Source organism: Hydra vulgaris, chromosome 08 (genome assembly GCF_038396675.1).
Source record: "Hydra vulgaris chromosome 08, alternate assembly HydraT2T_AEP".
Classification (NCBI taxonomy): domain Eukaryota; kingdom Metazoa; phylum Cnidaria; class Hydrozoa; order Anthoathecata; family Hydridae; genus Hydra; species Hydra vulgaris.
This window is the reverse complement of record NC_088927.1, coordinates 4,390,048-4,407,400: the sequence shown is the minus strand read 5'-3', so window position 1 is coordinate 4,407,400 and position 17,353 is coordinate 4,390,048. Positions and strand designations below refer to the sequence as shown.

The window sequence follows — 17,353 nt, the reverse complement described above, 5'->3', positions numbered from 1 at the left end:
TAAGTTACTGCCTCAGCTGCGTCCTTTTGATCACAGTCTGACTTGTAAACCACGTTTAGTATTGGGTTTAAATACTTTATCTGAACGCAGAACAAGAAATGACTTCAAGAAAATATTTTTAAAATTTTAATAATATAGTAACATAGTTGAGTGGAAAAACCTACTATCAGTCTATTTACAGCTAATAGTCCGGTCAAGGTTGGGGCTATAGAGGTGTGTAACCCTCCTTCTCAATCAAGTGAAATGAAACCTTTTTGTATCTTCGGTCGGCAAAATGGGACTTAGATGGAAACTTAGATTGTTTATTTCTAATCGATAAATTGGGAAAATGGAGGACTTTTTTTTTAATTTGTGCCGGCCCTAAGTTTGGTTGGTGGTCTGCTTAATGCTAAATGAGGAGTCCACGTAAAGATTACCAAAAATTCAACTGGATATTTTTTTTTCAACTGTACAGTGCCTACTTGGAATAGTTTTCCCGTCAAAATAATTCCAATTAGCCACTGCACAAGGTTGGTCAATCAATTTAAAAATACCTATAACAAATGGATCAGTTCAATTGTTCCTCGGTCTGCTATAGATCTTATTAGATTCACTACTCATAGAAGTTTCTAACATTTTTCTATTGTAAATTAACATTAAATTATTAGATTTGTTAACATTACTAGTTTTTTGAAATAAAATATTTTGAAATAAATTAAGAAACATAATGTTTACAATACTTTAACTTTGTTGTTATTTAATTGACTATAAGACGAAAAAAAAAATATTGTAAGATTTTAAAGACTTTTTTTTTTGAATATTATTATATTTAATGAATCACGTGGTTTAGATATTATTATATTAAATGGATCACGTAATTCAGATACTAATATATTGAATGGATCATGTGGTTCAGATATTAATATATTGAATGGATCACGTGGTTCAGATATTAATATATTGAGTGGATCACGTGGTTCATATATTAATATATTGAGTGGATCACTTGGTTCAGATAATAATATATTGAATGAGTCACGTGGTTCATATACTAATATGTTGAATGGATCACGTGATTCAGATAATGTACTAAATTATAGTACTCGAGGTATGGAGCAAGCTAGACAAAAAGAAGATGAGATAAAATTAATTATCTTCAAGATGATCAAAATCTACAAAGGCGAGTATAAGAAAAAATTTGAAAAGAATATCAGAGTTCAATAAAAGAAATTGACAATGAAAAAGCTTCAAGGCAGGATTTTGTTAGGAATAGAAAATATATTGTGTATCTAAAAATAATAGTTTTACAAAATAATATAATTACCTTTGAAGAATAAATTAGTTTTGTCAATATTGTGGATAAAATATTTTTCTGTAAAGATTCATTAACAAAACTAGCCAAGCAAGTATTGTGGCTGTTTGTGCAGACCCAGTATGTTATACTAACCGGCTATATTTTGTGCAGACCCAGCATGTTATACTAACCGGCTATATTTTATAAATAAAAGTCAATTAAAAATGAAAAATAAAATAACACGTAATGTGTAATATAAAAGCGTAATAAAAAATATTTTAAATGGGTATTGGTATGTTGAACTTAGCTTACCATCTCGTGAAGTATACTGTTACAACTAATAATAAAATGATGAAATAAGTTTTAAAAAAAGGTAAATAAGTTAAAAAGAAAGAAAAAAAGAAGCGAAGCATTAAAATTAATTGTAAAGGTAAAAGTTATATTGCTAATTGGGCTAAGCTCCTTACTTTAAGTATTGTCGACCAAATATCACCTTATTTTGAGTGTTTTCATTTACTTCGTTTAACTTTTTTTTTTCTGTTACTTTGTAAAAAAAAAAAACTATACAACCTCTTTTACCAAAAATTGTAATATATTATTCAAATTGAAAAAGTGTTTTAATAATCCATTTATATTAGTTTCTTTTAATTTCAAACCTTGAAATTCAAAGAAACTTGAGTTGAGTTTGAAGATTGTTGTTTGATTTTGAATATTGACAACTTGAGTTGAGTTTGAAGTTTATTGTTTGAGATAAAACAAAAAAACTGCAAAAGCAAACCTAAATTCATTTTACGAGACATTTAATATTTAATACCTATTTTCTAAAATTAAAGTTCTTAAGAACTTTAATTTTACGTATTAAGTAAACTCCATTACATAGATTTGTATGTATTTTAAAACGCAAATGTTCAACGTATACAAAAAGTTTTACTTGACCCAAGTTACACAGTAAAAAGTGCAAATTTATCTGAGCCTAAAATATTTCAATAAATACTCATTGCAATAATATTTATTTTAAATGTGCCGAATTATGTAAACGCATCGGTTATGCAGAACTATGAAACGGACCCGTTCTATAACCATTCAAGCATTACCAAATAATATTCAAAATAAACAACCAAACAATTGTATCTAATAACAATTTCGAAAATTTAACTAATTTACTTAACTCTAACACATGTTTGAAAAACGTAGAAACCGTCTTTATATTTAAAAAAAGATATGTAGAAACCGTAAACATATTTTTAACATATTTTACTTATTTTTAAAGGAAATGAACCCTTTCACAGTAAGTTTTTTATGATTATTTAAATTTAGTAAAAAAAAAATCTAATAATAATATATATATATATTTAATATGTATATATATATATATATATATATATAGATGCAAAAAAACGTGTTTTTTTGCTATCGTGTTTTTTTCACCCAAAAAAAACGTGTTTTTTTGGTTTGTTTGGGGTTTTTTTGGAGTTTTTTTGGTTTTTACAAATCCTTTTAGTGTTTTTTTTTACTTACTTTTAACTTTTTTTAAATGTTTCCAACTTATCTAAAATGTTTCTATTTAGTTTTGTTTGGGTATTTTAGATTCTATATTAGATTATATTAAAATTAATTTATTAAAGCATAAACAGAGTTCACAAAAGAGTTAAATTAATGATTTTTTTATTGCTAAAATGGTTAACAAACTATTTGTTCTTTTCAAAATTTGAATTCAAAAATTGATAAGAAACAATTCTATTTTAAGTTTTTTTAATCTAAAACAAGATTCTTGGTCAAGTGACTCAAATCCTTGTTCAGGTGACTCTTCATCCGAAACATTTATTGATTCGTGAGATTTATCTGAAATATTTATTAGTTCTTTAGGCAGAATTGGTTATTGTGTTGCACAGATATCCATTGCTTCAAGTTTGAAATTTTGCGATACAAACACTAATCTTGCCGCTCTTTCATTTGTTAATCTGTTTCTTTTGGCACTGTGAATATTTGCATAACTGCTAAAACTTCTTTCGCAAGCAGCACTTGTAGCAGAAAGCTGAAGAAATGAGATTGGGACATGACTGTGTCATCATTTAAAAATTTTCTTTTCGACATATCATCATTGCAAAAAGAACATTGAACTCTTTCTGCTTTGCTCACCTGGCTTGCTGGCTTAAATAAAATGCTTACAGATGTTTTCTTTCTACTCCCAGTGAGGCCACAGACTACTCTATTATTACTACTCATTAGTATGTTCTAATCAAACAACTAAATGATGTGACTATTTTGATTAGAAAACTGTTTAATTAATGCTTACAATACCTTATAATGGCTATAAAATAATTTCATAATTCAGTAATATTATTAAAAAACTACTAATACTAATTGTACCACGGAAAATTTACTTTACTAAAAATTATGATAAACTTGTACATTAAGTATTTTCAAAACAACAATATATCATCATTCAAAACTATTAACATAAAGGTATAAAATTAAAAAATAAAAATACTACAACACACTTATGCAATATTATTTATAACATGATTGAAAATACTATTTCCGCTTTCTGAAATTAAATGTTGACAAATTTAATTTATTTGCAATTGCAGAAATAAAACTAAAAAACAAAAAGCATAAAATAAAATAGCAAAATTAAAAAGAAAAATTAAAATTATGCAAAACTTATACAATACATATAAATTCTGCATTGCAGTGTTACTTCATTTATAAATTAAAAACTTCATTTATAAATTATAAAGTTCTCATTCATTCTACAAATTACAATAATTAGTTTTCATTCATTCTTTTGAAAAATTTGCTTTTAACGTTAAGGAAAAATAGTTTTGAACTCAAAAAACATATCTACATAAAAAACAAACAAAAAAAGACCCTTTACTTATGATGTTTTTGTATTTTATAAAAAAAATGTTTCTTTAAATTATTTTTTTAATTTTATTTTAGCTTAATATAAGTAAGTTATTGAAGAAAAATTATTAAAGTTATTTGATGAACATTTGAAGAACTTGTAAAACAAGACAAGTAAATTGTATGTTAAATAGGAGAATGACAAAGTCTTTTAATAAATATCTCCTAAAAACACACTGTTGAGGTGATATTTATTTAAGTGTTAAAGTTCAAGGTGTTAAAGTAGTTAGTTAAAAAAATACACACACAAAAAAAAAATGAGGGAGGGGGATCTGCTACTTGAAGAACTTTAGGCAATTCTAATAAAATCATATGTTAAATAAAACAATGAAAACTCTCCTTTAATAAATAACACCTAAAAACAAATTTTTAAAATTATTTCAGTGTTTAAAATAAGAAAAAGAGTAATTAAAAAAAAAAAAAAAAAAACCAAAACACGAAGCAATTTGTTTTTTTGGCAAAAAAAACGGGTTTTTTTGCAAAAAAACAAGAACCAAAAAAACGACTCACATCTCTCTCTTTCTCTCTCTCTCTCTGTTGCATTCTTCTATTCGTTTATATACATATATTAAAAACAACTATCTAAGCGTTTTTCAACCTTCTGTTTTATTACAAAAATCGTATATAAATACAAAGTTATAATTCCCATGACAATTATAAAACAACAATAGTCATTAAAAACATAAATGAATGCGTGACTTTCATCACGTTTATCTACGTGACTTTTACCACGTATACGTAATAATTTTAATTCGCCAACTTTAATAGAACATGCCCTCTTGGTGAATTAACTCATAAGTCTAATCGTTGTGGGGCTCTTATTATTCGTCCGGAGCGCGTTATCGTTTGTTCGTTGCAATCATTTCGAACTTGAACGGCATTCTCGTTATATCTTCTTTTACCGTTACCAACTTTATTTTTTGGTATATCAAGACCATCGTTAAATGAGTCTTTTTTATTATGAGAGTCCGGAATACGGCGACGCAAGTGTGAGATATGTCAAGGGAATACCCTATTTGCGGTTTCGACGTCAAACGAACAGGCATTTTGCTTCCGTACGATACCAGGTATCCAAGACCGATCACATTTTGTCTCTTGAGCTGGTTTTACCCAAACACTGTCACCTTCCTTAAATATGTTGTCTGCTTCATATTTTTCGACTTTCTTACGTGTATCGACACCTGGAATAAACGACGTTGGTTTTTGCTTAAATTGCTGCGATGGACTTTTACTACAATTTGATGAGATCGTCTTATTGTACAGTAATACTGCCAGAGCGATTAAGCAACGTGAGCGGGCGACTGTTCTTTTGATTGTTCTATGTATGCGTTCAACGATACCATTGCCTTGAGCTCGATGAGCTGCTCGATATTCTAAATCAACGTCCCATTCGTCAGCAAACCTTGTTAGCGTGTGTGAACGAAATTCATTATCCATTAGAAGGCAAACTGGCGGTCCAAATAAGGAAAATATTTCTTCCAGCTTTCCAATAATTTCAGCCGCTGTTTTGGTTACCAGCTTGCGCCACACTGTATACCGTGATGGGCCGCAGTCAATCATTGATAAGTATAGTTCTGCACCTACATGCGTCACATCGAGAGCAACCCTATTCCAATTCTGCTTTACACTCAGCTGACCATGCTTCCATTTTACGGAATAAGGATCGATGGAGTTGCACTGGTTACAACTTGCAATTACTGCTGAAACCTCCTTACGTGATAAATTCTGGTTGTTTCGTAAACAAAGTTGCAATGTTCGATCGACACCAAAATGACCAATTGAGTGAAATTTCCATATGTCTTTCTGTTGGATTATTCCGGTTGCACACATTGTTCTGCACCATTTTTGAGGGATTCGTGAAAGTCGATCGGCCAGATTTAGTTTAGATGGAATCCATTGTACAATAATCTTAATATCTTTTGCTATTTCCTTTATCGTATTCAGCCGTCGTTGTACTAGCAGCTGAGAAATTCCTCGAGTCTTTACGCGATATTCTCCTTTTAAAACTGCGTTTAACCATCCCACGGTGCTCTTGCTATTGCTGTATATCTCTTGTATATCGTGTATGTGAGTTCTTTTATATCCCATTTACTGGCTAAATTTAACCCTCGAAGTATCGAATCTAGTTCACTTATATTAATATGGTGCGTATCACTCGTTGGTCGTAGCCATGCAGCATCTTCAATAACAATTCCTCCAATTAGAAGAACTACACCCAGTCCTATGGACGATGCATCACAGTAAAGCTCAGCTTTTCCATTCACTGGTACCAGCCATTTCCCACCAACCGAGTCCTCTTTTTCCAAACGGTGAAGCAACTCATTCATTTTTTTTTGCAATCTTCAGAAACATACTCATTCCATGGAATATTTCCAGCTAATCGTTTGATGTATGAAGCTTGTAAACGCAAACTTCCTGCCACCGGGTAATGTCCAATAAGTTTACCTAAATTGCTAAAAAGCTGTGATCGTGTGACTGCATTTGAAGATTCGAATTGTACTACATTGTCCCGCTTCCATATCAATTCCCCATTTTTATTTCGTTCGACTCTCAATCCTAAAACACGTCCTTTTTCTAGCTCTTCTGGAGGTTTACACTGCAAGCCAAATTTTACAAGATGCTTCGCTGCATTTTTAGCTGTTTCTACACTTTCATCGACAAATATATCATCAATGTAATTATCACATGCTTTCTTCACAGTAGAACTCATATTGAGCACGTGATGAAGAATTGTAGTCATTATTGTTGGAGCCACGTTGATGCCAAAACACATTCTGGTGAAACAATACCGTTCCCCATTTATAATCACAGTTTGATATGGCCACAGTTTTTTGTCAATGTGAATTTGAAGGTAGGCTTTTTTGAGATCAAGGATTTTTGCACTTTCAATTTTCCTCCAACGACGCAGTTTCTCTTAACAAACGTCGGCATTTGCTGTGTGACAATTTACAAATTCGTTGAGAGCTCGGAAGTCTCTCACTGGGCGTATCTTTCTACCTTTATTTTCTTGCACAACACACATGAGCGGTATCAATACTTTAGGTGGTCCCAATGCTTGCTCGTTATACGGCACAAGAATGCAGAGTTGATCCATTCATTTATTTTATTTTCTTCGTTTACTTCGTTCTCTTCGTTTATTTCGTTCTCTTTATTTCTTATATAATTTGCCCCACATTTTGCCGTGTTTATTTCTTTCTCATCGTTTATTTCGTTCTCTTCGTTTACTTCGTACTCTTCGTTTACTTCGTTCTCTTCGTTCTCTTCGTTTACTTCGTTCTCTTCGTTTACTTCGTTCTCTTCGTTTACTTCCTTCTCTTCGTTTATTTCGTTCTCTTCGTTTATTTCGTTCTTTTCGTTTATTTCGTTTTCTTTACTTATACAATTTGCGCCACATTTTTCCGTGTCACATGCTAACATTTGGACGGTACGGTTTTTATCACCATAGATTACGGCTCCTCCGAATTTTTCAATAGCATCCATTCCAAAAATCAAATCAAGCCCGAATGGTTTGTCCTTTACAATTAACGAATTAACCATCCGATATATTCCATCAATTTCCAATTTGATTACCATTTCACCTAGTACTTGTACAGTTCCTCCCAAAGTTGTGATGCATTTTTCACTTTTTGAAACAAGTCCACCTGTAGATTCAGCATGAACCACTGTAATTGAGCATCCAGAATCAATTAATGCTGTTCGGAACATTCCGTTTATTTTAACTTCTAATGATGGCAACGCTGTTTCAGGGAGAATACTGGATGCCATTATTTCCAAATTCTCCCTTTTCCTTTTAAACCTTGCAATCGTTTGATGCAGTCTTTAGCTCGATGATTGTGTGAACAGTTCTTGCATTTTGCCTCGCAGTCCCGTGCATAATGTCCAAATTTCCCACAATTAAAACATGTTATTTTATTTGTTCCGGCAAAACCAGTTGTTTAGGGAAGTAGCGATGTTGCTGCAACCATCACATTATCGGAACCATCCAACTGTCGGGCTTCTTGAGTCACTCGTTCCAAAGTAACAGCAACCTAAACAGCCTTTGCAAATGTAAGTTCTTCAGATCACAGTAATAGCCGTTTGATCGTAGCTCCATCGTTAAAGCCAGTGATAAATTGGTCGCGCATCCTGTCATCTCTATCCGTAAATTTGCATCCTTCAGCAGCTCTTGCAATCCGTCGTGAAAATTCTGTCACACTCTCGTTACTTGCTTTTTTAATTGTTGCAAATTCAAAGCGTAGTATTAACGATGACTTTGGTTTAAAAAGCTTCATAATATTTTCCTCGATCTCTTCGTAAGTCACTGAATCGTCTTCTGGGTATGCCGGCAAGCATAGATCTTCTAATGCAGAATAAATCTGTGGTGGCAAACATGTTAGTGTTATCGTTTTTCTCTTTGCTTCGTCAATGTCCATTGCTGCAATATATGTTCGCAGTTGACGGATAAACCGTTGATGGTTGCCATCAAATACTGGTGGCATAATAGCCGAAATAGCTTGTTGCATTCTTCTATTCGTTTATATACATATATTAAAAACAACTATCTAAGCGTTTTTCAACCTTCTGTTTTATTACAAAAATCGTATATAAATACAAAGTTATAATTCCCATGACAATTATAAAACAACAATAGTCATTAAAAACATAAATGAATGCGTGACTTTCATCACGTTTATCTACGTGACTTTTACCACGTATACGTAATAATTTTAATTCACCAACTTTAATAGAACACTCTCTCTCTCTCTCTTTCTCTCTCTTTCTCTCTCTCTCTCTCTCTCTCTCTCTATCTATATATATATATATATATATATATATATATATATATATATATATATATATATATATATATATATATATATATATATATATATATATATATATTTATATATATATATATATATATATATATATATATATATATATATATATATATAAATATAAATATATATATATATATATGTATATATAAATATATATATATCACATTTTTTGCAGTTACGTTGTCAATTCTATTTAAAGAAATATTTTTTTCTCTTTTACTTTTCCTTAAAACTCTTTTTCATAAAATGATTAACCAAGGGTTATCATATACATTTTCTTGGAGAATTTATCAACTTAACATATGCATTATCGAGGAGATTTTCGTCAACTTATCATATGCATTATCGAGGAGATTTTCGTCAATATTTACTTTGAATTTTTCAAGAAAATTAACCTAATTTTCAAAAGTTTGTTACTTCAAAAAGTATAACAATTTTCCTATAAATATGACATGATAAATTAAAGTCTAGTTTTTCTCATTTTTAATAATAGAAATCAAAAAGAAAAACGCCACAAACTTTGCATTCTTATGTTGTCTCTGACAACATTATATCACGATCCGTAGTTTTTTTACTTGTTACACTTTCACAAAAGTGTTCAAATTTAAAAGAGTATAAAAATGTTTAGGTAGGACGATGATGCCAACTTGTATTGAAATTCAAACTAGAGTTCTCACTTAAAAATGTCATTCAAATTAGAATTGTCATTAAAAAATGCATACAAATACAGCATAATCTGCCATCAAGAGCAAATTTATAGAAGAGCAATGGGGGCGTTTGTACCCCCTCCCCCAAAATTTCTAATTTCGGAAGTAGTTTTATGTGTTTTTTTTTTTTAATTACATATTTAACATTGCATTATTGTTTGAAAACCTAAGTAAACTTGAAATGCTGTTTAAAATTGATATGATAATTAAAATTATTTAAAAAGTAAATTTGATATTTTACTTGGTAGTGCAAATTTTAAATCAGACTGTTTGGATACCGATATATGACGTAATATCATAGTTACTTAGATAAACACAGTATACGACTAATACAGTTTATAACATTAAAAACATAAAACGCGTTTAAAATAAAACGTGTTTTCCCGTCAGTGTGAACGGGGTATAATATTCTAAGAAAAATTAACTAAAACAGTTTTATGATTTTCGGGCTTGTCTGCTCACAAAACATTACACCTGAACATCGTTACTAAATTCTTTGGATCCACTGAATTAAAGTAACAAAATGGTATGGATCCGCCCCTATCTGCTGTATTGCTTTAATTGTATGCATTTTTAAATCTGTTTACTTCCATAACAGGGACGGAGGTATCAAAAAACAAAGCTTTTAATATATTTATTAAAGATTTGTTCATTGCAATATAAATTATATTTGTTTTTTCAAACTTTTTCAACCTTTGTTTTTTCGTTTTCTTTTTAACGTTTTCCATTTTAACATTTTCCATTTTTGTTTGTGAATTTCAGAACCGCTTACATCTGATAATCAAAAGTAAAAATATAAAAGTAAAAATATAAAATCTTATTATTTTCTTATTGCATTGCAAAAGCAAATGATGCCTGGTGTTGGTTTTAAAAATTTTATTTTTTATGCAAAACATTAAAAAAAAATTTTTACCTGACGGGTTTCTGCAATAAAATAAAACTTTTCACCTTAAAAAAAAAAAATCTAAAGAAAGATTTTGACTATAATATTGACTTTGAAAAGCAGTTGTAGGTCGTAAATAAAAAGCATTTTCATACTTAAATTTGTTAAAAATCAAAGAAAAAAATTAAAATATCAGTTAAATGAGGAAGAAATAATTGAAGACAAACGAGATAAAATAAAACATACTATAACATAAAGCATATTGTCAACGCATATAGACCAAACCTATTGTTTGAGTTTTTATTCTACTCATCGTCATACACTACGTCGATGTTGCAGGCGGCTTGGTTTGTAAGCGTCTAGAGAATTTCATCATAAAAATATTCATTGCCTGTAGTACACTTGGCAAATTTTTCATGTTATTAGTTTTATTTTCGTTGACCTTTATCTTTCAAGATGGACATGCGATTATTGTTGGGAGCTCCGAAACTGCATAAAAATTTTTGAGTGGGAAATTTTTTGATTGAGAAAGAGAAACCGACAATAAAGTACTAGCAAAACAAAAACCGAGGAAAAAAAAAAACTGACCGAGGAAAAGTTAAAACCTTTTCTCGGTCAGTTTTGTTGTAATAACGCTCTTTTCAGGTGAATACTTTAAAATTAATTCTGTCTTTCCTTCAAATTTCCCTCTCAGTAGTTTCATCTGAGTTGACAGTCTTCTTGAAAAATGTGGTATTAAATACAAAGTATTAAAAGCGTAATTCATGTCGTTTGTTAATAGCGAACAGTAATGCACTTTAAGTTACTTGATTTAAGAATTATCTCATCATACTGGTTTGATGAATAAACTATATTAACTCTTCGCACCACAAGTTTGATGCAGCCAAAATTTATTTACAAAAATATTGTAAGAATGAGTGACCCTTGACTGTAAAGAAGTGACAAACAGTTTTGAATATTCCTCATCACAAAGAGTCATCAAGAATCTCACCATACAATGACTTTTATTTTCCCCTGAAGGTCCATAAATGAAAAGAATAAGATGCTTAGTTCCACAAAGAACTTCAGTTTTTAAGTAATCTAGTATCATGGAGCAAACCTTCTATGAGGATTTAATGGCCTCACTTTCGAGGTAAATCTACACTTTAACTTTTTTGTTTTCGTGTTATTTTTATAAATTACAAAGTTTACTGCCGATAGCCGCCGTGTTCACTTGACAGGTTTCTGCAAAAAACAAAAATTTTAAAACAAGTTATAACTCATTAAGAGACTTATTAGTTAACATGTTTCTGCATATGAAGTTATGTCTATTGTTTTTTAAAATGATGTCACTTGACGGGTTTCTGAAATAAACGATGCAATTAATGAAATATACAATATAAAAAATAAGTTAAAAAAATCTTGTAATGACAGCGATTTTTAATAGATAATTAAAAACCTGATTGGTCCACATTTCGACACCTCTTATTTTAAAAAATTTAAATAATTTTAGAAAACTTAAGTATTTAAAAGAGGTTTAAGTAACGTTAAGAATTTATACAGTTTTTTTTCAATTTTTTTTCAGTTTAGTTAAACGATACGTTTTGAAGTTATATAAGTCTGAATAATAATTTAAATCAGTCATGTTAATTAAACATAAATATAAACATAAAAATTTAGTTTCAGATACAAACTTTAATTTATTATTCGAAATCTAAAAAAAAAAAGCCAATAACATAGCCATAAAACACAAAAATTTTTTTTTTTTCAATGATGATTATTCATGTGATGATTACAATAAAAATTTATTGATGTAAACCTTGTTTTTTAGATACTGCTACTACCCAGCTCTCTTGCTATCAAGATTATGCTACTACTTCTTATGGTGAATTGTGAACTAGGTTCTAACGTAGTCAATGAAAACTCAGATGTTGTATCGGCAGATGAAAGAAACAAAATAGGTTCAGCAGCTTTATATTTTATCAACTTTATCTAAAAATTAATCTTACCTTTGTTGTAGTTAAAATATCAAAATAAGTTACGTCACTAGTTACGTCACAAGTTACCTCTACTTTAGAGTGTTTTAGGTTAAAGTTATTTTTTCTATTAGGTCTTTTCAAACCACTTTTTAGTAGGTTGAAAACAGTAGATGTTGTTAAAGCAAATTAATCTTTTTGTGAAACTATGAAAAAAAAATTTTAAAAAATGATATGATTCTTAGCTTTATATAGGCGTGTCTTTTGAACGCTAAAATAAATTTTGATAAAAATTGATCTATTTTATAAAGATTGAATCTACCTATAAAATATAATACTATTTAGATTAAAGCTATTTTTTTCAAAAAAGTATTTCCTTAAATGAGAGGGTTACTTGAAGCATTTTTTGAGAATCTTTTTTTTTTTTTTTTTAACCAAAACCACTATTTATCTTTCGAATTGCTTGAAATACTCAACATTAATGATGTTGAAATACTAAACAATTATGATGTTGAAATACTAAACATTAATGATGTTGAAATACTAAACATTAATGATGTTGAAATACTAAACATTCATGATGTTGAAATACTAAACATTAATGATGTTGAAATACTAAACATTAATGATGCTGAAATACTAAACATTAATGATGTTGAAATACTAAACATTAATGATGTTGAAATACTAAACATTAATGATGTTGAAATACTAAACATTAATGATGTTGAAATACTAAACATTAATGATGTTGAAATACTAAACATTAATGATGTTGAAATACTAAACATTAATGATGTTGAAATCAAAAAAGCGAACATAAGCATTATTATAACGTTACTATTAATAGTTTTGGTTTGGCATCATATCACAGTTTTAGTTTAGATAAAGATAGCATCATAACACAATTTCAAAAATGCAATTTCATTAAATCATTTATCAAAGAAAGAATCAATGCATACCCTACCGAGGCTGAAAAGCACTATAATTGGAAAAAGCTACAGTTGTATCATAATATAGCCTTCACCTTAAGAGTGTTATAGCCTGCACCTGCAGAGTGTTCAATGGTCAGAATATAATGGGTTATTAAGATTATGTATTAATCTGAAAGAATTAAACAAGCCTGAACAAAACACTGTACAGAACCACTCCATCCTAAAAAGAAATTTCCAGTACCTTTTGTGGCAAAAAAGTGTTTACTGTTATAGACATAAAAATGTTATTGAAACATAAACATATTAAAACTTGGCTTATATTGTCTTTAAAACTATTTATCATTAAAAATGCAAAACACTCCTTATAGCCAATACAAACTTTATTGTTGTTTATATATCATAAGAGTCTGATGCTGCACAAAGAATGATTCAACTTCGATGACATTCACAATGTTATTTGATAATTCTTTAATTGTTGGAGCTAAACTTAATTACAGAACATGACAAACTTTTTCCAAAAATGCTGTAACAAACAAAGGAAAGAAACATCAGATTTAACTTTAGCATAATGCAATTTCAAATATTTGAGGACAAGTATTTTGGAACATAATCGATCACAAAGAAATTCAAATTGGTCCTGAAAAAAATAATCATACTTGCATGCTCTTTACCTGCATATCATATACAACTTTTTATGAAAATATACAACTTTTTAAAAAAAATATTTACTCCAAAAATGTCAGAAATAATAGCTTCACTCCACCTGCAGCTTAAAAAAGAACGGTCAATGAAAAAATTAAAAGTCCCTAATTGGTCAATGAATAAATTAAAAGCCTCTGATTGGTCAATGAAAAAATTAAACGTCCTCTCTCCTGTTCTTTCACTTTTGATACATCAAAAGATGTTCATATAAAAGTTGATGCACCTTCAAATAGATTAGAAACCTTTACTACAAAAGAAAGTCATTCTACCAGCAGTTCTAAAAAAATATACCAAAACAAAGGTAAGTCCAATAACATTTTACACTCAGCAGAAGAAATAATTCTACAAAAATAAAATTTTGTACCAACTGCTATGAGATCATTACATTAAAATAGCTCAACCCCAACTTAACACGTCAAGAACTGAAATAACAAAAGTTTGAAGCAAACGCAATACTGATAAATTATAAAATAAAGGTATATCGTAAATACCACAATGACAACAAAAAAGAAACTTATTTAGCATGATATTTCCAGCTAAAAAACGAGGAATTGAAATTCGTATTGATTGTCAAATATTTGTTAAATAAAAACTCAAAAACCTTGCTGAAAATAGAGAGAAGATTTATTAGACTATAGTTAGAAGATCGATTAGACTATAGTTATAAGTTTCCGCTTTTGGAAACTATGAAAGGAATGTTGTCTAATTGAATCTAAACTAGTGTATAAGTATGAATCATCAATAAATAAATCTTATTTAAAGGTAAAATTGAGAACAAGTTCTCAATTTTATCTTTAAATAAGAATTGTTTAAATATCAGACTTTATTTTACCTTTAAATTGAATTGTTTAAATATTAGAGTCTAATTGAAAAATGACTTTAACAACGGAAGCCATGTGATTTGGATGTCTAACAATGGGCGCATTTATTAGCGGAGAGACGAAAGACATCTGTCTAAGAACAGTCACGAATAAAATCACTAATAGAATCCAAGTCAGTTATATATAGAGTGGTTCTGATGAAGAAATAAGAGAATAAAGGTTTAGGGAGATCATAGAATGGTCCGAAAATTATTCTGAACGGAAGCACATAAAAGAATGACCAGAAAATTAAAAAAATGATCTCACGTTAAATAAATGAACTGACGCATAAGTATATATCGAGGCCAAGCATGTGACTATTTGTCAATTAGACCTGAAATTATATCTAAAAGTGCGCAGTTTTGAGAAGAGAAGGAGAATGATAAAGAACAATGAGAAAGGTGAGTGAAAGGTACAAAGAGGAAGCACATTAAAGAATAGTCAGAGTATTAAAACCTTATTTAACAACAAACAGGTGAACTGATACTATTATAATATATTAAAATTTAATGAATATTTTAATAGCCATTAAAACTGAGATCTGATGATGAAACAATAAGTGTTAAATTTGTCTCACAAATAGCAAGTGATACTGGTGAATTTTACAGCAGGATTTAACTAACCAAATGTTACTTCAAATTTCAACCAAGTAAAAGATAGATTGAAATAACTATTTGGTGATTATAGTTTTTTATGTTTAATATTTTAGAGGAGCTAAATTTAGTACCTCCGTTTATAAACTCGCTTCGTTTATAAACGGAAGCACACAAGTAAAATGTGTTAGCAGAAGTTTCAGAAAACGTGTTCTGTAAAAAATATCTCAATGATAGCAATAACTATAAACAAAAAACAACATTGGGTTGGTCAGTTTTATGGTTCATCTAGCAACCTGCGAGCTGACTTATTATCTAACATAGTGTATAAGTATGAATCATCAGTAAATAGATCTTATTTAAAGGTAAAATTGAGAACAAGTATAGGTAGGGATAGAAATTGAATTGTTTAAATATTAGATTGTTAAACATTGTTGGAAAGAGCAATAATATTTTAAAGGGGAATTACCAATATCAAACAATTCAAAATAAAGTTATAAGGTTTTAAGTAACAAATTTTTGATGTTTATTATTAAATTATTTTGTTAAAGAAACTCAAAAAGTTTGTCTTCTCTTAAATTGTTATAACTTTGTTCTTTTCTAAATGTTTATAACTTGGTATTAAAAGATAGATGTAATGAGAGCTGAAAATGTCCACTAGCCACGGTCCACTGACCGGCCCACGTAGAAGTATTTGACGATTTTAGCTGGCCAAAATTGGAATTATTAAAAGTGGCCGTACCCACTTAATTACCTACCCTTATTATCTCTCGATAATGGTCGCTTAATGAGCAGTTAATGGTTTGGTTATAAAAGTAGTAATTGGAACTACACAGTCTAGTAAAATATCCAATCTATATCTGCGTGGTTCATTTTATTTACGAGCAATTTTAGTGGTATTTAATGAAGCTGTGTACAAGTGTTTACAACAGAAGTTTTACAGTGTTATATCATGGATGAATCTATGACAGGTATGTACATTATTTACTCTTACTACCGTTTTGAAATATTAATTACCACAAAAGTTATGTACCATGAAACTTATTTTTTTAGCGAATTTTAAAGTAAATTTTGACTTTAAAAGTGAAAAAGTTGTAGTGCGCATTGAAACCCTCTTAGTTTTTTTCGTTTTTCTATGAGTTTATACCACTAGCTATTTAAAAATCTTAATTTCAACTGCCTGTTGATGCCATCTAAATTTTAATCATGTTCTAAGCACATCAAGGTCCAAGATGAATTTTTCAACTTAATTTTTTTTCTAGATGGGTCATCAGGAATGCAAACAATCTCTTGTTTGGATTTCTACAACAGTATTCAGCAGCAGGAGGCTCCAAATTTCAATGAAAAAATGGACTTAGCTGATCAAAATTTGTTATCAAGAAATCAATATACCGAAGAACTAAAAACAGTATACAAGCGTCAAATGTCGAGGTTGAAAGCTATTTTTAGAAAAATGTGGTCGTCTTCATCCAGAACTCATGAAATATTTATTAAGAAGCATGGTCCTTGGCTGCAAGGGAGTTTCCAAATACCGGGTACCCCATCCACTCCATCATCAGCAGGACGACCAAGAAAAAGTTTTGTCGATTCTAGTGAACGTTCAAAGAGAAGAAAAACAGAATAGCTCAGGAAAGATGTGGAACCAGAAGCTATTGTTTTTGCAGCTGAAACTTGTTTGACAACAAGTGGCAAAAGAAGTGCTGCAACCGTCCTCAAAG

The 17,353-nt window shown here is 29.7% G+C and overlaps 1 protein-coding gene across 1 annotated transcript in view; it reads left to right on the top strand.

Moving 5' to 3' along the window:
* The first annotated feature begins 2,375 nt into the window (after positions 1-2,375).
* The window catches only part of LOC100202379 (tissue alpha-L-fucosidase), a 40,850-nt gene continuing 25,872 nt past the window's right edge, over positions 2,376-17,353 (top strand). Inside the window, exons 1-2 of the mRNA XM_065802313.1 lie at positions 2,376-2,561; positions 12,401-12,530. Coding sequence (XP_065658385.1) covers positions 2,547-2,561; positions 12,401-12,530 — 145 coding nt within the window. The 5' untranslated portion in view covers positions 2,376-2,546. The remainder of the gene's footprint in view (positions 2,562-12,400; positions 12,531-17,353) is intronic.